The sequence below is a fragment of the Phoca vitulina genome, unplaced genomic scaffold (assembly GCF_004348235.1).
Source record: "Phoca vitulina isolate PV1807 unplaced genomic scaffold, GSC_HSeal_1.0 scaffold28, whole genome shotgun sequence".
In the NCBI taxonomy this organism is placed as follows: domain Eukaryota; kingdom Metazoa; phylum Chordata; class Mammalia; order Carnivora; family Phocidae; genus Phoca; species Phoca vitulina.
In genome coordinates this window covers 17,579,888-17,602,028 of record NW_022589731.1, presented here as the reverse complement: position 1 = coordinate 17,602,028, position 22,141 = coordinate 17,579,888, and the positions used below count along the sequence as shown (strand labels likewise).

The window sequence follows — 22,141 nt, the reverse complement described above, 5'->3', positions numbered from 1 at the left end:
TTGGCAGAGCCGGCGCCGCCGTCCAGGAAACGGCTCAGGTTTCAGCGGGGGCGTGACGCGCGGGGAGGGGGCGGCGGCGGCGGCGGCGGCGGCGGCGGCGGAGAGCGCCGCGGAGAGCCGAGCGGGAGGGCGGCGGGTGCGGAGCGGGCGAGCGAGCGAGCGCGGCCGCCACAAAGCTCGGGCGCCGCGGGGTGTGCGCGCGGCGTAGCTGGCCCGGCGCGGCGACTGCTCTCCGGGCTGGCGGGGCCCGGGCGCCCCGAGGCCGCGGCTTTCCAGGGCGCCCTGTGCGTTCGCAAGTTGCGAGCAAAGTTTGGTGGAGGAGACGCCGAGCCTGAGTCCTTTCTTCCCCTCGCTCCGCAAACCCGAGGGCAGCCGGCGGGCGTCATGCCCGCGCTCCTCCGCAGCCTGGGGTGCGCCTGAAGCCTCGGAGCCTCGGCGCGGGCAGGACCTAGGACCACTCTGTTTTTGGAGTTGCCCCCGAGTTCGTCGCTTGCTCCATCCCGACTCACGCCGGGCGCGGGGACAGACCGGCGGCCGAGGAGCGTTGCCATTCAAGGTAATCGCCGTGTCGGGTGCCTCGGGGAGCCTCGCCAGCCGGGGAAGCTGGCGCCGCGGGAGTCCGGGACGCCGGGTGCACCGTCCCCCGAGCGGAGGGCGCGGGGGACTGGCACGGTTGAGGCTGTTCCCTGTCCTCCCTCTTTGGCTGCGTAGGTGATGGGGGAGCGGGGTGCGTGCTGACGGCGGCCGCTTGGGAAGCTCTGCCTCTACTTATCGCCCCCATCCAGATGCTGACATCTGCTTCTGGCACTGACACCCCGTCCCTGTCAAACTCCGGCCGGCGCCGTCCCACCGGCCGGCGCGATCCTCCGACCCCAGGGCGGTCGGGCGAGTGGCGGGGCTGCCTCGCCGGTGGCTCGGCCCCGCAGGTCCGGGGTTCGCAGGGGCATCTTCGGGGTGCCTCATTACGGGGTCCGGGGGGCGCCCGCCCTGCCCCATCCAGGCCGGGCGGGGGGTGGGGCGGTGGAGACCCTTCCCCAGGAGGGAGCCGCTGGATGGGACCGGCGACGTCTCCGTAGGGCTGGCTGTGCTCGGGGGTGGCACCTTGGGGGAGGCGGCCGCTCGGGCTCCCCGATTTCAGTAACCCGCGCCCCTCTCCCGCTGCCGCCGTCGGTGCTAGAGGGAGCGCAGCGCGCCTGGGGCTAGGGGGCGAGCTGGACCGACTTTTTCTAGCTCGCCGCCTGCTCCGCCGGCAGGAGCTCGGGGATGGCGAAAGCGCAGGCGAGTTCTAACTTGCGCGCTCATTCTTTCAGCGCCGGGGCCGCGCCGGGGAGGCAGCCCGGGGCCCTGCGAGGCGCTGGCTCCAACCCTCGCGGCCACAGGGCCAGGCTCAGGGGTCCTGGCCGGGCGCGCCGAGTCGCCGCCGCTCCCCTCGAAGCCCGGCTCTCGCCAGACCCTTCTACGGGCCTGCCTGCCTTCCTCCGGCCCAATTCAATAAAACCTACCCTTAAAAGCAAACCTGCTTTCACACTCGGGGCACCCATTATGTGTTTGGTGTGAAACGCTATCAACATTTAAAACCCCATTGTCCCCCTGGTCCCAAATCCCTGTAAATCTTCCACTGGCCGCGACTCATTTTCATCTGAAAAGCCTGTTTAGTTTGAATAGAAAAGCAATCAGGCGCCCCTCTCCCTCTCCCTGGAATGTCAATTAAAATGCAGATTTCTCTGAGCTCTTTAGCGCCCCAAGAAGGGGGAGAAAAACAGGATATTCCAGGCAAACAAATGAAAGAAATGCTACAATGGAACCGGGCTGGAGGTGGTTAGGAGTTCCCCAAAGCTGCTGCAAGTTCTCACTGGCTTGCTGGCGTTAACCAGGGGATGGATTGCCGTCCTGGGTCAGCCTTATTTTGTGTTTTTGGAGATTTCAGTATGTTGAGGAACCTCCTCTCCATCCCCCCCCCCCCCCCCACAACCCGCCCAGATTTGACCCCTGATAGCTCCCTCCATTACTCAGCTCGGAAGACAAGGGGAACAGTAGGGAGGCTTTGAGCTCAGAGATAGGTCTGCCCCCCTGGGGGGATCCAGGCATCCCAACTTTGCCTGGCGCTGTTGACTTTCCTGATGTAAAATCTACCAGAAACAAAGCGCCCAAGTGCTCAGCATGGGTGAGCCCGCAGAGGACAGATAACCAGTCAGTGGTAGAGGCTCAATTAAGGTAGGCACTGTGTTGGTTTGCCTTCTTGGAGCATGGGGGTGGGGTGGGGGGGGGGTTGAGAATATTTTGGTTAATTGAGGAGCCCAGCAGGAACCCGGCATAGGGACCACTCGCCAGTCAGGCTCTCTTGCTTGTCACTTTGCCTGTCTTTGGGGGCAGGCTTGTGCCCAGGTGAAAACAGACCCGGGGAGCGGGTGGCCGCGAAGAGCCGTCCGTCATAGGGAGGGTGACAGCTCTTCCCAGGGCCTAGAAGAGAGTTCCCTTTCAAGGGGAAAAATAAACACGCTGGGGCTTTCACTGAGGCTCAGACTCCAGGAAGGATTATGGTATTGAAGGCAAGAAGCCGGGATTGTGGCCGCCAGCAGCCTGCTGGGCCTGTGTTCCCAACACCGAGCCTCAGGACCTAATTATCCTGCCTAGGAGGTCCCACCACACTTGTGTCCACTCTGGTGAGGAGTTGTGCAGATCTCCTGCCTTAGGCCTCCGCGTTCCAGAGATTTGGGCGGGGGGCGGCCTGGGGCCTAGACCTGGTAATGGCTAAAATTCAAGTTTTTCGTGCAAACTGATGGGATGAATGAGTGGTCTGAGATTTAGCTGATTTAGGTCCCTGGCCAGCTTTCTCTGCCTGGAGCAAAGGAAACCTTTCTGGGCTGGGACAGGTGGGTGATGAGGCCAGGGAAGCAGCCTGGATGAAATCTCCTGCTAGGATTTAAGATTGTTCATGAAGTTGTGTCAGAGGCTGAACATTCCCATGCATTCTGGAAATGCTTAGTAAATCAATGAGAATGCTTGTGTACTTTCCTCCCACACGTATGTAGAAATAGATACGGAGTTATCTTTTGAGGCTCTTAACTTCAAGAGGAAAGAAGATCGAGGGGGGAAAAAAAAATCCTTCAAGCAACCTGAAAATAGAGGGTGTGCTCACAGGCACACGGTTTTCTTGCTTTTGCTGTGAATCACACCGTTTCATATGTGCTTTCTTTTGAAGCAGAGGTTTTCTTTTTTCCTTCTCAGGAACTGCAGCATTCTCTTTTCCCATTTTAATCCTTCGTCAAGGCTAACAGGAACAGTTTTTCTGATGTAGCTTTGGAGAGGCTCAGGCGATGTTGAAATCTTTGAATCTTTGACATGTTTGAAACATCAAGTTGGCATGCCAAAAGCCCAGGCTTTAGAGATTTTTATATTAAAGGTCTCACCCTCACCCCCAGTCCTTAAAGTGTGGTTCGTTTATTTGGTTCACCGAATCTGTGATGTTGCAAATTTTCTCAAGTTTGTGCATTTCGGTTCTGCACTTAGTCATTGAGGATAATGAGTACATTTAAAGTTATTTAGAATAGTTGAGCTTGGACAATTCTCTTTGCCTTTGGGTCACATGGGTGAACAGACCAGTGAGTGGAGCACCCCCTGTAACTTCTGAAGTTTTAGCCAATAGGTTAGCATATTGCAAGTTATTGGTCCAATCACATACCACGACAGTAATTTACATGTCACCATCGTTGTTAATCAACACCTGCCTTATTCCTCAGAGTTTGCATCCACTATGTGGGCTGAAGACATTTACCAGGCGGGGGCTGCCAGTAGTCGAAGTGGAAGGGGATTCAGGCTTTGAACCTCTTTTTGGATCCGCCGCTTTGAATGTGTTTGCAGTTCCTTTCATTCTCCCGTAAGTGGCTGCTTGGCGCAAGATCGAGAAATACATTTCCATATTGGAAAATGAATCCTGACAAGTGTAAACTGGTGAGGGCTTTTTGGTAGCCTTCCTGGGGTTCCTTTTATTTTGCTGGTCTCCTTTCTTGCCGAGTATACTACAGTGAGGGTGGAGCCAGCCGCTCAGCCGCGGCCCCACAAATAAGTCTGCACGCAGCCGCCTCCACCATCCAGCTGTCTAAAGCCCCGTTGGCCTAAGAGAAGTTAACAAGGCCGCTTCTGCCAACCCGAGCATTGTTAACTTGCTTTTGTACTTGCCCTTGAAACTAAGGGCACGTAGCTTCTGCGTTTTGAGGGCTGTAGAGGTGACAGTGGATGGCAGAAGAGAGTGGCCGCACGGAGCTGTGTCCCATAGCCACTCTTTCATCTCCAGTTCTTAGAAGTGTGCGTCCTCACGGTCAGCCCGGCACGGCTCGTCGGGGACCGGTCTGGCGGGAACACCTGGGACCCTGAGGCGCCCACGCAGGGCGTTCGCAGATAATGCAGAGGAGCTGTTGGTGCCTCTTTGAAGAGGCTGCAGCCCACTTGGGTTTCCAGGAATTGGCATCGGGGAGGATTTCACTGACTCGCCGCATCTGTCTCCCCTAGGGGCTGCAGCGGCGTCGGCGGCACCTGGGCTCCGGAGCGCGCCGCAGGCTGGAGGCATTGCTGGCAGTCCATGCTCGCAGACGAGGTGTGCAGATGGGAGTGACGTCCACATGGAGATATGGAAGAGGACGGGGGATTGGCACGGCCGCAGCCGTGCTCAGTTGGGCCCGCTTGGGCTGCCTGGTCGCGGTCACCATGGCAACCTTGTCCCTGGCCCGGCCCTCCTTCAATTTAGTGGAGGATACCACATTAGAGCCGGAAGGTAAGTTGTTTGTCTCACCTTTCAGGGCACCAAGTTTGTTCGGGGCTGTGTCTGGGGAAGTGGCGCTGAGGTTAAGGCCTGTTTTTGAATCAGCTGCCCTTGCATTGTAAGTGAGTCTTTAAGAGCAAGGAGAGTGGGCTCTGTGCTCCCCCCAGGTCAGAGATTGGCACCCCCTCCCCCCCAAGTCCGAGATGGCGAGAGAAGGTTCCTTGCTGTAACAGTGCAGGCAGAATGGTCCAGTTTGGTGGTTTCTTGGTGTGTGCGTTTCTCTGTGCTGGGCGAGGGAGGCAGCGACCCAGGAGAGCTGTGGGAGGGGAGCCTGTAGGTGAATGCCATCTAGAGCCTTCCGAGCAGGAGCATTCTTACTGGAGGGAGAGTCTTGCTTACGATGTAAAGAATTGGCTGTTTTCTGACAAAAGGAGCCACGGAGGGAAATTGCCAATATCTGAAACGCCGACGTTTTATTTTCATTGTCTAAGGAGAAAAAGAAGCTTCTGGAGTTCACAGAGATGCTTGACGTTTTACTTTTTTTTTTTTTTTTTTTTAAAGCCATTGTAATTCCTAATACCTAAGCAATACGTCACGGAAGCTGCAAAGTCTATTTTAGGTAAATTTGAAAGTGAAGGTACCTGGGTGTTTCCCACCTCTATGGAACTTCCAGGTCGAACAGGCCACACGCTGGTGTTTCAGCTTTGGAAATTTAATTTTAAAGGCAGAAAGCCAGTTGTGAACACTAAATGGTGCCCATATTACTCAGCTGGGCAGGTCTGGAACCTCCTTCCCGGGTCCTTCCGAGATGACAGTAGCCAAGCCTCCACTTGGGGCGGCATTGAAATCTGTCATCAGCCGGGAATATTGGTAGCTGAGTTATTTTTCGAGTGGTAATCTGAGAATAAAATGGCAGATCCCAGCACTCATCGCCACTTAATGAACCTGTTTGCTGAGAGCCCACCTGCTGCTTGCTTAGCTTTGGGGGCCTGCCGTGGTCCTGAGTGGTCTGGGGTCAGCTCAGCTGTTCTGGAAAAGCACCCGGCGCCACAGACTGGCAAAGGCCAGAGAGCCCGGTCAGGATAACACGGGAAGGAGGGCTGCGTCCCTGCCCAAAATGACGGCGCTGAGAGAGGGGCTCCCAGTGGGACCCTGTGCACCGGTCATGAAAGGATAGGTAAGGGCAACAGTTTTTCTAAAATGGCCCGGATTTTACCGGAAGCAGTCAAGCACTGGCTGGAGGGAGGCCGGTGCCCTGTCTCATGGAGAGGCATGGAGGCCTCATGAGAACAGGTGCAGTGACGTCACAGTGGCTTCTACGTCTCGGGGAGGGGGAGTCTGGCGAGAGTTTGTGTCTGTGGCCCTTACCGGGGACAGGCTCCTTGTGACCTGTGCTGTGACGTAAGCATGTGTGTGATTTGCAAAGGCAATGCGTTTCTAAAGGGCTTAACGGGAGAGGAAAGGGTCCTGGTTTCTGAAAGTCAGGCCTGTACTACTTTAATTTTGCTAATAATTAAAATAGATGTGTTTCCTAATTGCTGGTTTTCCCTTGAGTGCATGGCTCAGCACGCAGCGAGGCAGCTGAGCCAGGATTTCCTACCGGATGAGCCCCGGAATGGCCCAGGTTAGGAAGAAACTGTCATTTTTCATTTCGACTTTCAGGACAGCATATTCTTGGGAGTTTATCTCAACAGAAAGTGTAAAACGGCCCTGGAGGACTTCTTTTCTCGTCCTTAATTACTGAAGGCAGTTTAAAATATGCAGGAAGAAAGAGGTGGGGCAGAGAGGGGGAAGAAACCATGGACAGCGATAAAGTGCCCCCAGTGATTCTTTGTGTAAAAATTTATATCCAACAATGGGAGTATGGTTGAAAGCTGGTCTTCCCAACCTGGGATCTGGGGATCCTCTTGGGGTTTGGGGGTGGGGTGGTTCGCGAATCCCCCAAAATGATAAGAAATACTTTGCCAAAGTCGTTTCATGCATTTTTCTGGGCTCACAGCTTCTATGAAGTTTGTGTCAAGGGTTGTGAGACGTTTTAAATGGAAGGTGCAGACCCACAGAGGAGTGGAAAAGCATGCAAACCCCTGCCCTCTGTTTCCCTTTCTGTTGTCCGATGGTTTGATAAGATGACCTTGAAGGTCTTGATTAATGTTAAGTGTATATTAACGTCCTCAGGAGGCTTCTGGTTCCTTACATTAGATGGTCACCAGGAGATTTCAGCGTCCCTGGGAGCAGAGAACAGTCGGCACGTGCCCTGGTACCTCCTGAGCACCCAGGACATGTTAGCCTCCTTGTTGCCCATGAGATGGGCACACGTGTCTGCTCTGTCCCGTGTGAGCTGGCCCTGCCAGGTGCCACAGTGTCAGGAAATGTGGAGGCTTTTGGGGACAGTTGAGAAGGAAGTTGCTCTGTCACAGAGAAGGCCCTGTGCAATTCCAGGTGGCCGTGATTGCTTTCTGGAGCGTCTGGGCTGCCCTGGTCTGTCACTACCATATTGGCAACCGATTTGAATTCTTCCATTGCAGGTAGTTTAGCTTTGGTGTCAGAGGTTATTAGGAAGGTCATCTAATCTAATTCTAGATGAAAAAGGAGTTAACTGGATGCCAACTGACTGATTGGGACAGCTCCAGTTTAAGCCATGGTCCCCCTGCTGAACTGGGGGGGAAAAGGGAGGGTGGGAGAGAAGGAGGGACTATGGATGGATGAGTGTGTGCTAGTCCCAGGCTGTCCTCCGTGGTTAGTATAACTATAGCTTTGGTTAATATAAATTCAACCTTAATCTTCTATTGCACCAGGCCCCATCTTGGAAGACTTTCTGGTTTGTTAATTCGGAGGCTCAGATTAGATGAGGTCTCTTGGGCTGGACCAGAGGAAAATGTACCAGGGAAAAATGCGAGTAAGTTCCAGGAAGGAGCCTGAGCCCTAAGACTGGAGGATCCTTTTTCAGTCTTCTCGGCTTTGTACAATATTATCCTATATCATCCTGTCATATCATCTGTCACATACCATTTGTCTTCTGGACACGATGAAGTGGTAACAAACAGTAGGGTTGGATCTACTCAGCTGACTTGAGAAGCAAATAATCTCTAGGAGATTTTAGTTAATATCCCAGATTAAAAAAGAATATTTCCAGTTGGTCATTCATTGTTGTAGAGGAATGGCTGAAGGCTATAAATTCAGTTATTGACTCAAAGCGGGGGGGCAGTCCTCAATGCCAAGTATTGTTCCGTTGATTAATATTCTAATTATTTAAAGTATAGTCAAGCTTGATTATCCTGGGGAGGAGGTGACTCTTTCAAGTTCTTGTCACCTACTCTGGTTAATTAAGTCATTGTTGACATTAATGATATCTTTGTTTACACCAGCCCAGTAGGAGCTAAAATAAAAGGGCTTTTCCAGCCCAAAACCCCTAATTACTTTCCCACCCTCCAGAAAGTGTGATTCTGGAAAGCAACAACCTGGGAAGAATGTAGTTTGCCTTTTTTTTTTTAAACCAGTTTTTTTGGCAACCTTCTAAGAGGTGATGCTGTCCTGGAGCGATGTTGAGTTGGTGCAAAACTCAGTAGCAGAGCTGGTGAGTGGAGGATGCACATGGAGAACTTTCAAAGTCAGATTTTTCCAGCATGGTTTAAGTCCTTTGTTAGAAGTGTTGTGAATGCCACAACATCAGCCATACGCATTTAATTGCAAGTTAAGAGAAAAGAAAAAAAAGAATATATCTGCATACCAAGAGTGAATGATTTAAAATAATCTTCTGTTTTGTATTATCTGCATCTTTGTTCCTCAATACCGGAGTGTTAATATTTAAGAGTTGACTGGAACTTGAGAGTTAGCTTAGGAACAAGGACTTACTCTTGCTCAATTAAACCAAATGCAGGCTTACGCAGTTAAATACACAATGAAGTACACATTCTTTATTAGTATATAAAGTATTTTACAATTCAGAGACAAAGAACTGTGCTTAATATTACTTTGAGAGTGACAATTTGGCAAGCTGAGAGACTTGGCGTTTGTGTAGTTTCTATACTCGCTCCCTCTGATCTGAATTCAGCGTGTATGTGTGTGTGTTCTGCCTGTTTATTTTAACCAGTCAAAACACTGAGTACCTACTATGGGATGAGCCCCCCCTCAAGGAACCAGAAGCGGTTCTTTCCAAGTCCTTCTGACCCAGCTGAGGGGGAGAATTCAGATAACCAGAGCAATCCAATAGGAGATGTGTCCAGTATGGGACTGAAGGAAGAATTACGCAGTTACGCAATAGCTAGGGTAGTGTTTCCACAGGAAGAGTCTTGTTCAGTGTTGACATTCTCCATAAAATGTATCCAGTAGTCTTGCAGCCTGAAGTCTGTTGTTTGGGTGTTGACTTATCCAGGGTAATTGTTTAAAAGGCTACCACCCTTTTGCAGCAGAGTCTGGCCTGATTTTCCATTTCCATGGAAGCTGTCTGATTTTAAAGTCTTTCAGGGAGAACGTGGGAAATTGGTTTTTGGCGCCAAGTAGGAAGGAAAGCTGGTGTGCTACTTTCCACGGTCCTGATTGGATTCCTAGCATGGTGACTCGGCTCGGTAGGCAACTCCGAAATTATTTGGGGGAAGTTTTTCAGGTGATCCCACAAATGATTCGGATCCAGTGGGTTTTCTGCTGCTGTGGGGAAATGCCCATGATCTTTATTACTCGTTTTCCTTGAGGAGGGATGACGTTAGCTTTGTATTGTTAGTTTTGTATTCTTTTTTTATCCATTTGCTGTGTCCACTTAGTGAGGCTTAGCATGGCTCTGCTTTTTCAGCTTTAATGGCATGGACATGCTTGACGCTGCTCACCATGCCACACCTTTGCCTCACGTCCTTCTCTCTGACCTGCCTTTTTAGTGTAGTTTCTTTTAACTGGTGGTGACCGTGTTCAAGGCTGTATGTGGCTGAACAGTGAACCTGATGTAGGGGCTGAACCTTTGGCCTTCGCTGAAGTGGGGGTCTGAGCAGTTATGTTTCAGCGTCATTGTATCCAAGCTGAGCAAATTCCTAAGAACACAGCTTGGACTTTTTAGAGGCTCTTGGACTTGAGATTTTACTATTTTTACTTTTATTTATTTTATTATTTTTTTAATGTAAGCTCTATACCCAAACTGGGGCTTGAATTCATGACCCTGAGATCAAGAGTCGCACGCGCTGCAGACTGAGTCAGCTAAGGGCCCTGGACGTGAGATTTTAAAGCTATGTATAACTTGTGTTCCATTTTGGGGAAAATGTTTTATCTTCATGCGAAGCCTTGAGGCTTTCTGGAAACCGTAGAGTCCCCGCAACACAGCCACCTCCTTCTGCTTACCCAGGTAGACCTGGAGTGACCCAGCTGGTTCAGCTCTGGCCGTCTTGAATTAGGGAATGTGTAAAGGAGATAGGGAAGGGAGTCTGAAGCCAGGCTCTTGAATGAGTCTGGTTGAACAAGCTGTTGGCTACTTTACCATAATGATCCTGTGTGTCTTGGAGATGGCTCCTTCTGAAATTAACAAAGGTTGCGCTTTTCCCAAGTGTTTTTGTTTCTGTTTTTTTTTCTTTTCCCCTTTCTTGCTCTGATCTGTGACTACCCCTTTTTAACAGGGCATGATAGAAAACCCAGAGTGGTAGCTTTCACTAGGCTTCATTTATGTAACTTCAAGCTTTTACTACTTCTGTATTCATGCAAAACGATATTTAATTCTCAGGACAGACTGTGGCTGTCCTTGAAGAGAGTATGTTATGTAAAATGGGCATGCTTTAGGTTTTCAGTGATTTTTGGTTTCGGGAAACTTGCACCATGACGGAGTTGTAAGATGTTGGGCGTGTGGACTGTTGTCATTTATTCCACTTTGGAATACATAACTAATTACGCCCCATTCTGGATTTTTGCCACTTCATGGGAATATTGTAAATTTCAGATTCTTTTTGTACTGAGTCAGGGAGCTAAGCTGTGGCATATTCTTTCCTTTAACCCCTTGTCCAGCTAAAGAATGGTAAATTCCAAGTCCTGTACGAATGGAATGAACTTATATGGAATTTCAGGTTGTAGTGAGTGTGTTTTATGAGGAGGTCAAAACCAGCTTATAAGGAAAGTTCTGATATATTCAGGAATGAGGACAACGGACGCATTTATTTGTATGATTTATATATCACCTTTCCTGGAAAGAAAGGAACTCAGTCCTGAGCTCTGACACTGAGAAACTCTGCATGAATTGTCATGTTTATTTTCTAACATGAGAACTCCTTCTTTGTGATTCTATGTGGTCTCTCTTTACACATGATGTTTACTGTTAAGGTTTTCCATACATGACCAGGTGTAATGTTTCAAGAATATGTAGACATCATGAAGGCCAACTTGGCTTATTGGGTGGGGAGCAAGGTGGGGAGGGGCCTTAGAGTGAAAATAAGGATCTTTGCAGTGAGAAGTTTTGGGCTTAAACTTTTTTGGAAAACCCTCAAACTTGAGATTCTCAGTTGATGGTGAGATTGCCCCGTAGGAGTGTGGCTGCCTTTAAGGGCCTCCTCCTCGTCTGCCAAAGCCTCCTGGGTTTCCACCAAAACACGTTGCATTCTTAGCAGACGGGTGGTAGGTACACAATTGAGTATGGATCCTAAATGTTCTAAATGTTTCAAATTTAATATCACTCAGATTTTTAAAAGACCAAGAAGCCCCTGTAAAATTAACTTAAATTTTTCATCTATTTTTTTTTCCCCATAAAAATGAATAAAATAATTTTGAATGGCATGTGATGTACTTTCTGGAGATGGACAGAAGGAACTTAGCCTTGAGAGTTAGGCAAGTGAGGCTTGAATCACTCTCCTATCTCCTGGTGCTGCGACCTTGGATAAGATAGATAATTTTTCTGAACGTCCCTTTATCTAAAATGGGGCTGATAATATCTATGTGAAGGGGGGGAAGGATATGAAGATTAAATGCAAATGGATGTAGATAGAGCCCTTACTGTAGTTCTTGGCCTAGAAGAGGTGCTCAGTAAATGCTACTTTTCTCTCTACCCATCCGCACTTCTTGTCAATGTAAAAACCTGATAAAGGATTTAAAATTTTTTTTTTAATTTTTTTATTTTTTAGAGTGTGTGGGGGGGCAGGCAGAGGGAGAGACTCTTAAGTAGCATAGAGCCTGATGATGTGGGCCTTGATCTCATGACCCTGAGATCATGACCCTGAAATCATGACCTGAGCTGAGACCAAGAGTCAGACGGTTAACATCTGATTGAGCCACCCGTGTGCCCTGAGAGAGAATTTAAAACCAGTATTTCAGGTATATTTACCCTACAACGTACAATGATAAATCTTCTAATGAGAGGCATTTACATTAATTAAAATAGAAAGGGTGTCTAGGCCCTGGTTTATCCAACCCTTTTTATTATCTTCGGTCTCTATAAGTCTGGACTTCAGAAACGTGCTCTCATCGCCTTGCTGGTTGCAGTCCAGACGGTTCAGGGTTGACCTATTTTTCGCCATTGAAGAAACGCAGTTGCAGCCCAGCAGTCATGGCGGGACACACACTTGGGGGAGAGCAGTGTATTTTGGCAAAGAAAGGGTTTTCTGTTGGAGGCTTCCAAAGGATTGTCATCAGGCCCTGTGAAGAATGATGGAGACTGGGTTTGGGGGGGTGGGGGAGGGGTTAGGGTGTAGTGGGCTCCGCTTTTGTCCGGGTCAGTGAGGGGAGCGCCATAGCATGTTATGGACATCCTGGTCAAGTTTGCCCCTAGTGACTTCCCCTGGGCAGCCTGCTGGGAGTTCCTTGGGGCACAGGTAGCTGGGCTTCCAGAATTTAGGGAAGGGAAGGAAATTGTGAGGGGACCCACACGACTGAGGGCGAGGAGCTGAGCAATCCTTTGTGTGTTACAACCTTGTGGGGTCACTTGATAGGGTGGATGGATGGGGTCATATTCTTTAGCCCATTCCTTGAGAGGATGAGGATGAAGATGGTAACAGGAGCTCCTTACCATTTATTAAGTGCCTGCTAGGTACCAGACACAGTGTACCTTGACCTGTATTATCTCTAATCTTTTTCTCCCCATGTTTAATTGAGATACGATAGACACAGAGCACCGTGTAAGTGTAGGATATACAACATGATGATTTGACTCCAGGTACTCATAGTCCCATTTTGTGGAGGAGACTCTTGACCTAGACTCTTGGAGATGAAATGTTTCCTCCAAGACCCCACAGTTAGCATGGGTCCAGGCATTTGGGTGAATTTATTGGTATGACAAAGATTTACCAGTTGATTCCTTCTCTTTCCTGAGCAGGAGGGTCTTTTGTGGAGTACTGTGGTGGCCCCCTCATTCTTTCCTAAATCTGTCATTTGACTCTTAAACATGAAAGGACGCTGCCGGGTGATTCTGTCTCTTCCCCACATATCCACACCTATTTTCCTAAAGCTGTTTGAAGAAAAGTCACCGGGCAATAAAACCACTCCAAGAATTACCCCTTTGTGATTCCTCTAGAATGGCCTCCGGCGGTATGTAGCTTATTAGTAAGGAGCTAACCCTTCTCCTGCCCAGTAGACGGGAGGGAGATGCTGTGAGTCCCAGTTAGTGGCCCAGGCTAAGTCACCCGGCAGGAGTTCGGGCAGGTAGGGCTGGCTAGTCTGGTATTTGCCCATTTTCTGGCAGTTTGCTCTGGCACTCCAAAATGTTTGCCTTGTTGGTTGTCACTCTGATAGTACGTCAAGCTTTTCTTCAGCATGTCTGATTTTCGGTGGGGTCAAGACCCACCTGCGCACACTAGTGTACCTGGGGCTCCTGCCGCCTACAGTCATGGCAGTGACAGATGCCACAGGAATGATAAATACCTGGCCCTTATGATGTCAGAGACTAGGAAAGAAAAAAAAAATAGTGGGGAGGGAAAGGTCGGAAGGAACAATACCTTTACCTCCTCTTGGCTAGGAGGGGCATCCCAAGGGGGGGAAGAGGCTGGGGAGTAGAGCATTTTGAAGGCAAACAAAGTTCATTTTGGGTGGTTACAAGTAATTTCTGAGTGGAGCTGCCTGGTCATGGAGGTGAATCGGGGCTGGTTTAGTCTGCTGGACTCTGCGCTGAACTTGGACAGTGACTGCAGAATGCCCAGGGGTCGCGGGTGTTGAGAAGGGGGCGCTCAGGGTTGGGCAGAGGGTGTTAAATACTTGGCCGCAGAAGACCTTGCGCTTTCTCTCGAAGCCTCACAGCCCTGGTGGGGTGACAACTTGCAGAGCTTGGCAGAGACAGCAGATCGTCTGCACACTTTTCATACTGCAGCGTTATTGACTTTGACTTTGTTCCCCCAGGTCTGTTTTTTGGAACCCTACTGTGTGCTAGGTTCTGTGGGGATAGCATGGCGAGCCAAAAACAGCCTCAGGTGCTGTTGAGTGGGTAGCCACGGGCCTTTGTCACAGAGCTACAAAAATGAGGCTCTAGCTCCCATGCAGGGTGCAGGTGCTCTGAAGGAGCAGCGTGGCAGGCTCACAGGGAGGCAGAGCCCCGAGGAGGCCAGAGTGCTGCGGTGACAGGGGCCAGGGGCCTCTGGGAGGCTAGAGAAGTGGGCCGCGCCAGGCTGGGAGGCCTGCGGGCCACGTTGAGGATTTTTCTGGGTACTCCCAACTAGGCAGCTTCCCGAGGCCGCTCTTCACAGGGAGGTGGGCACCCACCTTGATGGATCAGCCGAGCCCCTGCATGGGCCCTAGTCACGACCGGCCAGGTGGCTTCCTGCGCCTCTTGGGAACTGTTCAGGGCTTGGCCCCTCTGCTGGCCTCTGTCCGCGTTCACTTGTTGCCCAGAGTTGCCCACCCTTAAAGGTGTGGCCTGGGGACAGGTGGTCACGGGTAGCTCTCAGCCTCCTCCTCCACTGTCTCTTTTTTCCGGAGCTGGGGTTGTTTACCAGGTTACCATGGAGGCAGGGGGATGGTGCGGGGCCGGGTAGCCCGGTGGACCTGGCCTGGGTGGTGAGCACCGATGGTGGGGCCTCACTCGAGGACCTGGGGGTTCAAGTAAGGCTCCCTCCTTTTCCCTGGAGCAGGGTGCGGCACAGTCTTGGGTTAAAAAGGGCAGGTATGTCCTCCACAGCAAGCCCAGATGCTTGGGGGCCCAGCACAGCCCCTTCCAAGATGAGATGCTCGGGTGGCTTTTGCAAGGGTCTCTGCCTGGAGAAGCGGGATCTCTGCAAAGTTTGTTTTGGAGAAGGTTTTGTTTCTATGCAAATACACGGCTTAGGGCCTAGGAGAAAGGTTAGGGTTTAACCCTGGTGGCACCTTGCTTAATTTGGAATTTCCTGAATGAATGTGGTTTCAGTCCTGGGGCACAGGATCGCCCAAGGGGAAAATTTCCTTTTCTCTGTAAATCACTGGAGAAAAGTGATCCCTGGGGCTTGGCCCTGCCTTTCTTGCCCCTGCCTTTCTTGGTCTTGGGGGGCAAAGCCAGCTGGGGATGTGCCCCTCCCACCGCAGAGGCTCCCTGCCCCCTCCGACTTTAGGAAACCTCTCCAAGAGGCCATTCTGACCCAGCTGCTTGCTAAAGACCCCTCGGGCTATGAATCTGTGCCTTCAGCCTGAACATGATTTCTGCCCCGGCCAGGCCTGAACTTGCTGAGGCCTGCGTTGCCAGATCAAACCCATTCAAATGAGGAGGGCCATCTGTTTCCCAGTATCCAGCTGCTGTCCCTTCATTTGTAAATGGCTGGGATGCTGCTGGTGGGGGGGGGGGGGGGCAGTCCTGGGACACAGCTGCAGACTCCGAACAAGTGTTGGAGCTGGGATCCTGCTGAGAGTAGAAAGGTCCAGCCCTTTAAGTAAACTTGCCGATTGGTACCGGCAAAGGGCCCCGAGTTGAAGCGCAGGAGGCGGCCTTGCCCTCATGGAGTAACTCTTGGCCCGCCCCCTTTCCCTTTTCTTTTGTCCCTGGGGGTACTATATTCACGTGTTCCGAAAGTACTTACTGGGGGAAGATGTCACAGAGGATCTGGACACCATCTGACCTTTCAGGGACTCGTAGGGCAAATGTACCTACCCCCTTGAGTATGCACCGTGGACTATTTATGTCCGTGTCAGGGGGTGAGCTGGTCCTGAGCAGCTTCGAGGAGCCAGGGGTAACAGTAAGTGTGGAAAGGTGACTTGCCACCCCTGAAAACTTGCTTCTGGAGTGTAGTCTGAGGGCTGGCTTTGGGACATGGTCTCTGGAAAGCAGGCCGGTTACCCCACTTGCTGTAGCCTGGCTCCTCGAGCTTGGGACCTGTGCAGGGCATGGGTTGGGCCCCTTGCCCGAGGGGTTTGGCGTTCAGGGTTACTCCCGGCATGCTGTGGGGTTGTGATGAGGTGTCCAGTCAAGGGAACTGCTGGGGTTTCTGTGCTCCACATATAAATATCAGGTATCCTTGATTTGTTGGATGGATGAACAGTAGATGCTATTTTAATAAGCCACAGGCCTCTTCCCTCAACTAAAGTCATCAAACAGGTGTCATCGGTGTTGATAACAACTCTCGAAAGATCCTGGGATGTTTAGTTCCATTTGCGAACATTCCAGAAATCCCCACTTAGGTAACTTACATAGATAGAATGTGACAGATTTGCACATTTGAAAGAAAACCCTGTCTTAAAGTCAGAGGAATGCAAATCAAGGTTCCCATGTGGTTGGGGCAAAAAAAAAATCTGCTTAGTTAGCGTTAAGCTACAACCCGCACAGAGGCCCACCCTGGCCAGAGCTGAGGTGAGGGGTGCTTTTTCTCAGACGTGCCCCCCACTTCGGGGTTGACAAAGGCCTTCCTGGGCAGCCTCTTGGTTTGTCCTTATGATGACCTTGACCGGCAGCAGGCTGGCCTGGAGGTGTTTTTCCTGTTCTATAAACCAGGACTCAGGCTCAGCGCTGGGAAGGGGCTGCCCAAGTTGATGTGGGTTCACCACTGCAAAACCAGGTCTCAGACTGCCCCTGGACACTAGCACTGAACTTCTTCCAATGTGGGCTCTGGACCAGCAGCATGACCATTATCTGGGAATTTGTGGGAAATTCAGACTCTCAGACCCCACTCCATTCTACTGATGCCGAAACTTTGGAAGTAGGGCCCAAGGGGCTGTGTTTTAATAAACTGTCCAGGTGGTCTTTATGCAAAATAAAGTCTGAGAAGCACTGTGCTGATCCCCTCCTCAAGAAGCTCAGTTGGAGGGGATGGTGGGGGAGGCGGACTCTATTTGGCTGTGTGTGTACTAGATGTATAAACAAAGACTGTAGTGTCTTGGAGATGAGAGCAGTGTTAATGGGTCAGGAATTTTCACAGAGGAGATGATATTTGAGCTGGGCTTTGAAGGCCGAATAGGAGCTTGCCAGGCAGAGCAGTGGGACAGGGTTTCCAGGTAGAGCAAAGAGTGCCCATTAGAACCGACAAGTCTAGGGTGTGAGGGAGAGGGTGGAGAGGGACCTGGGGCCTGGAGCAACCAAGGCCTTAATGTGGGTGATATTCTTTGGGTTTTACCCTATCAGAGTGGGGAGTGGTCTCTGCCTTTTTTTTTTTTTTTTTTAAGTCAAGGTCAGATTTGCTTTTCAGAAGCTTGCTCCGGTGGTCCGTGGTGGATACATGGGGTGGACTGTGGCGGTGGGTTGGGGGCATCGTAGAGGTCTTTTGGAGAAAAGTTAGGGGCTCGGAGTGAACCTGCACGAGTGAGGTCTTGTCCTTGCTCTTTTCAGAGCTGTTTCGGAGAGAATTGACAGGGGTGCAGATGCAGGGGCCGATCCGATGGGAGGCAGGAGGGAGAAGCGGGGCTTTGGGGCGGACTTGGAGCTGGTGATTCCACTCAGCAAGAGGCTGCAGGTGGGGAAGCCGTGGAAGGAAGGGCACGTGCAGGTTTTGGGTAGCACCTCTGTACCTGGGCAGCTGGAAGGGGGAGCCTGTGAGCAGGGACTTGAGCCGCATTGCCCTGGAGTGGGTGGGAAGAGCTCCTGAGACGGACGGGAACAGAGTGCAGGGAAGGGAGCACCAGAGCCAGGGGTGGGATTCAGCACCTGTTTGCAGATACAGGGGTTGTGGAAGGAGGGGGAGGTCCCAGAAAGGCAAGAACTCCACCACAGGGCTCTGTGGTTAGAACTCACACATGTGCACAAGCAGAAAACAGAATGACACTAGAGATGATTAAGACTAACCTGTGTGTTAGGGGCGCTAGGAATATAATGGAGGGGTCCCCTCTGGTGTGCTGCATCCCCATCCTTCCGTGTTGAGCACACCTAGTTAGGTGGCTTTTCTTTCTTTCGTGCTTTGTCTACTGCCGCCGAGGAGCAGTGATTTCGGCTGGAAGGTCTTCCTGCTGGCGGATACATTCGTGTGTCTGTGGAGGGCCGGGCCGGAGCTAGCTGCTTTTTGCCCACTCTCTTTTATTACGTTCCTGGCTTGCAGGTGAAGAAATAAGAAGTGATGACAAAAGCTGAGAGGCTTGTTTCTGGTTGCACAGTTTATAAGTGGCACATTGGGACTTAGGTCTGTTTTCAGTGTGTTAACGAGCCCCAGGGTGTCCTTTTCAGAAGAGTCACCAGGGCGGGGACAGAGATGGGACCAGAGCCTTAACGTGAGGGCACCAGGAAGGGCCCAGGGACCAGCCGTGGGAACCGAAGGAGCATCCGATTAGCAAAGTGGCTTAACCCCTTCATATGAGGAAGAGGGCCGTGCCATTGTCAGGACTCGGGGGCCTGAAAACATTTTGGGGGCAGATGAGGTTTTCAGAACCGGAGATGATGTGTTCATTTTAGAGGAGACGCCTCTGCAAGGCCACTCCTGATCTTAAAGATCGTGTTGCTAAAGGTCAGGCAAATCCCGTTCATTCCTTCATTCCTTTATGTCCTCGTGCAGCCCTGTCCCCCTCCCCCCAGTTCCCTTCCTGATACGGGGAGTACAAAACCTTCCCGCCGGGAGAGATTTCCCGGGAGTCTGGGTCAGTCGGTGGGGCCACCAGCAGTGTGCCCAAGGAAGCCCTGAAGATCTTGAGAAGCACCAGCTTCTTCCCATGTCTGGCAAGTGTGTTTCCCGAAGGCAGGAGGCTTGGGCCTGGATGACCAGGCAGTCGAGCGCATAGACTTCTCGTTCTGTGTCCGGCCGGGGCTGCAGACTACTGTGACATCATCTGATGGCATGTTTGGGAAATGCCGTTTGAACAGAGGGCTGACTTCTGAGGTTCTTGCTCAAGCAGAGCTGCCGGGGACTTGAGGCAGATGGGGCTCTTCGCTACCTGCATCCTGGGGGTCCGGTGGAAATTCTGCTCTCCTGAACGTAAGAGTGTGATGCAGGTGTCGTGAACGGGGAGTAAACCTTCCTTTTGGTGTCCCCCTCTCCCCTTCTGGAGAACGTGATCATTAACAGCCTGGAACATCAGGATCAAAAAGGAGAGGAGATCCTGACAAAAGACAGGGAGTGAATATTTCCACTTCGGGTCCAGGTCTCGGGTGATAGTGATGACTCCTTGGATGAGCATTCCTAGGCACTTGGCTGTTTTTACAGTTTGATTTTCTCATGGGCAGCAGCATCATTTCTTTTCAAACTTGGAAGGCTGTTTGCCATGTATCTCCAAGATAGACCTAAATTATATGAGGGGTGTGCCTAAATATGTAATTTTTAATGGTTACCATATTGGAACCATATGCCATTATCCCGTCTGATCGTGAGGAATGTGAGCCAGTCCAGAATTTCTGGAACAGGCAAGCTACTGTGGCAGAGGTAGCTATTAGTGGTTGTTACGGCCCCCGTGGAACCGACAAGGAGAGTTTTAAGTGCTGACGTGTGTCTATAAGACACCCCGACAATTGGTCGGAAAGAGAAGTCTACAGCCTCTCGGACTGTTTACGTATCTGCGTTCCATTGCTTTGACTTCTTTGTGTCCCCCCGTTTTTATGTTGGCTGTATTTCTTGAGGTAGGGAGCTTTCATCTTTATATTGTGCAGCGTATTTGTCTCTCCCTCCTGCCTCTGCCTCTTAAAGAACAAGTAGTACCCGTGCCTTATAAGGTCTCCGTTTGATGTCAGGATTTTTGTCTTCTGCAAGTCTGTTCTTGCAGAGGGGAAGCTTGGAGGATGTCTGAGCTGAGAGAGGCAGCTCTGCTGTCGCCCTCACCGGCTGTGTGTCTTGCAGAGCCCCTGGGGTAGGGCCCGCAGGGGCGGTCATTTCTGACATCCCTGGGGGGGACCCCGGTGCCTTTATGTCTTTCCGTTGGTGAGTTCCGGTGCCAGGCAGGCTGGTCCGGTGCCATCTGGGGCTTACGGAAAAGCTGGGCCGTAATGCCCAGTCGAGACCGTCCAGACTCCCTCAACTCATGCTTGTAAAAATACTTCAGGAGTCCTGTGTGCGATGACGGGGTTTTGTATTCCAGCCCCATGGATAGAAAATTGGGTATCGGCCAGGTAAAACTTCGTACCTGGACCATGGCGCGGCCGCTTCAGGCCATCTCAGACCAGGAGGGTGAGTCGAGGCTAACCGGAACAGACAGGATCAGCTGCCGTGTACTTCCAAGTGTCACCCGCACTATGACATTGCAGTGACATTTGCAGCTTTGGTCTGTGGGCTGCTTCTGTCCAGACGTTGGCAGCCCCACAGCGGTGATATTTATTTCTCTTGTACTGGGCGGTGCAATACTGGGAGGGCACCGGGAAACCCAGGCTGTTTTACTACTCTTGCCCGCTGGGCTGGTGCGACAGTTCCCGTGGGGGCCCCCGAGCTGTGCCGAGGGGCGCAGGTTTGTCCCCGCCCCCTGCCCCCCGCCCCCCGCCAGGCCTCCGCAGGCCACACCCCGGGCCGTGGGCGATCTGTTTCTCCCATTCTCTCTCTTTCTCCCTTTTTAACCCTTTCTGGAGGAATGTGTTTGGGGGCTTGCATGCCCCTGACTATCTGAGAGGGAGGGGCGTCGGGGCTGCCTTCCAGTGGCCACCCCACCGCATCCTCAAAGCCGGGGCTCCTGTTTCTTACTCGTGAAAAGCCACCGTCCCGAGGAAACCCCGGCAAAGGCTGAATCTGTGCCGTGTGACGTACTTGTCCTGTGGCACAAGCTGCTTTGTTCGCCCGGAAGGGTTTAAATCTGTCGTCCACCCTCCGCAAGCGATTGGACGGGGCGACGCGCGGGCTTCCCATCTGTTCTCTGTTTGCATTTGGGCGCCATTTCAAAAACCACACGGGAAAGTTTATAGGCAAACGTTATAAAAAGTGACAGTCTGAAGTGCTGCTATGGCTGGTTTGGCAATGGAAAGCGTTACCTGAAATAGCTTACTGTTCCCAACGCCCTCCCCGCTTCGGTTGTCCCCAGGCGGTCCTGCTGGTGACCCTGGCGAGGGTGCGTAAGTCACGGCCCTTTTCTGACTTTCACGGGATGTTCCCCCCACCCCGCCCTCCCCCGGGCTCTGGAAACAGCCAGCCAGGATTTGCTTCCCTGGGCTTGTTTACCCTGCGGCCACTGACATCACGCAGGGTCCCTCCGAGAGTCCATGGTCCCTGCCTCAGTTTCCTTCTCTGCCCAGATGAGGCCCCTCCGCTCCCCAGGGGTGAGGGCACGAGGCCTTCCTAAGGGGAGGGGAGGGGAGGGGAGGGTGGCCCACGGCGGGGATCGCGCAGGCTGCATGCGGGGGACCCCGCCTGCGTGCCCACTCTTTGATTTCCTAACCTCCCAGGAGTCACTTTAGAGAGAAGAAGCAGGGAGACCTTCTGCCGCCGGCACTTCTCAGGGTTTGGAACTTCTGGGGAGAAAGTTGAAATCCGCGCGCCCACCGTGTGCGTGCGGCGCGTAGAAACCGGCACGGAGAGCCCTCCCCGGCCGTCACCTCACCTGCTGGCCCGCTTCGCCGTTTTGGGTCACGGCGACACTGTCCAACGGTAGTGTGCGTCTCTGCTAGCTTTCTCACCTCTTTGTGAACTTACATTATGAGCGATAGGTGGGCACATTCGGTGTCCGTCTGTGGACGTCCCTGAAAAGAGTATTTGGTGTGGAGCAGAGTGGCTTCTGGAAGCTTCCCCCGGCTGTGTTTTGGCGAGATCAGATGAGGGACACGTGGATTTCGGCCCCACTCTGCACAAGAAAGGTTAAAAGTAAGCTGTAGCACCAGGAAAAAAAAAATCCAGGAAATGTTAATATGACTATAAAAGGTATTGTTTAAATCTCCCGGGGAATACTTTGCCCTGTGTCAACCGTTGTGTGTTAGAGAGCGGGCCGAGCAGCTTGTTGGAGTCAGGTTGGGGCGGGGGGGCACCGGCCGTGTCCGTGGAGGCAGACCGACCTCAGGGAGGCTGCGGGGCCATCGCAGACGCATCGTTGCTGGTGTCAGAGGACTTGGCGGATCTTCTGGGCTCCGCGCAGAGCAGTGTGAGGGACATACCTGTGCAGGTGTGTGGAGGGACATACCTGTGCAGGTGTGTGTGAGGGACATACCTGTGCAGG

At 51.9% G+C, this 22,141-nt stretch overlaps 1 protein-coding gene across 8 annotated transcripts in view; it reads left to right on the top strand.

The window, feature by feature from the left end:
- Positions 1-216: 216 nt before the first annotated feature.
- FGFR2 (fibroblast growth factor receptor 2) overlaps positions 217-22,141 on the top strand; it is a 100,729-nt gene continuing 78,804 nt past the window's right edge. For 4 of the 8 annotated variants that reach the window (XM_032423515.1, XM_032423514.1, XM_032423510.1 and 1 more), the window contains exons 1-2: positions 2,006-2,214; positions 4,510-4,771. In XM_032423515.1, the coding sequence (XP_032279406.1) occupies positions 4,603-4,771 (169 nt within the window). In that variant the 5' untranslated portion in view covers positions 2,006-2,214; positions 4,510-4,602. Of the gene's footprint in view, positions 557-2,004; positions 2,215-3,464; positions 3,878-4,509; positions 4,772-22,141 lie in introns of those variants that run through there. The other 4 variants (XM_032423512.1, XM_032423511.1, XM_032423513.1 and 1 more) reach the window with 3 other exon arrangements.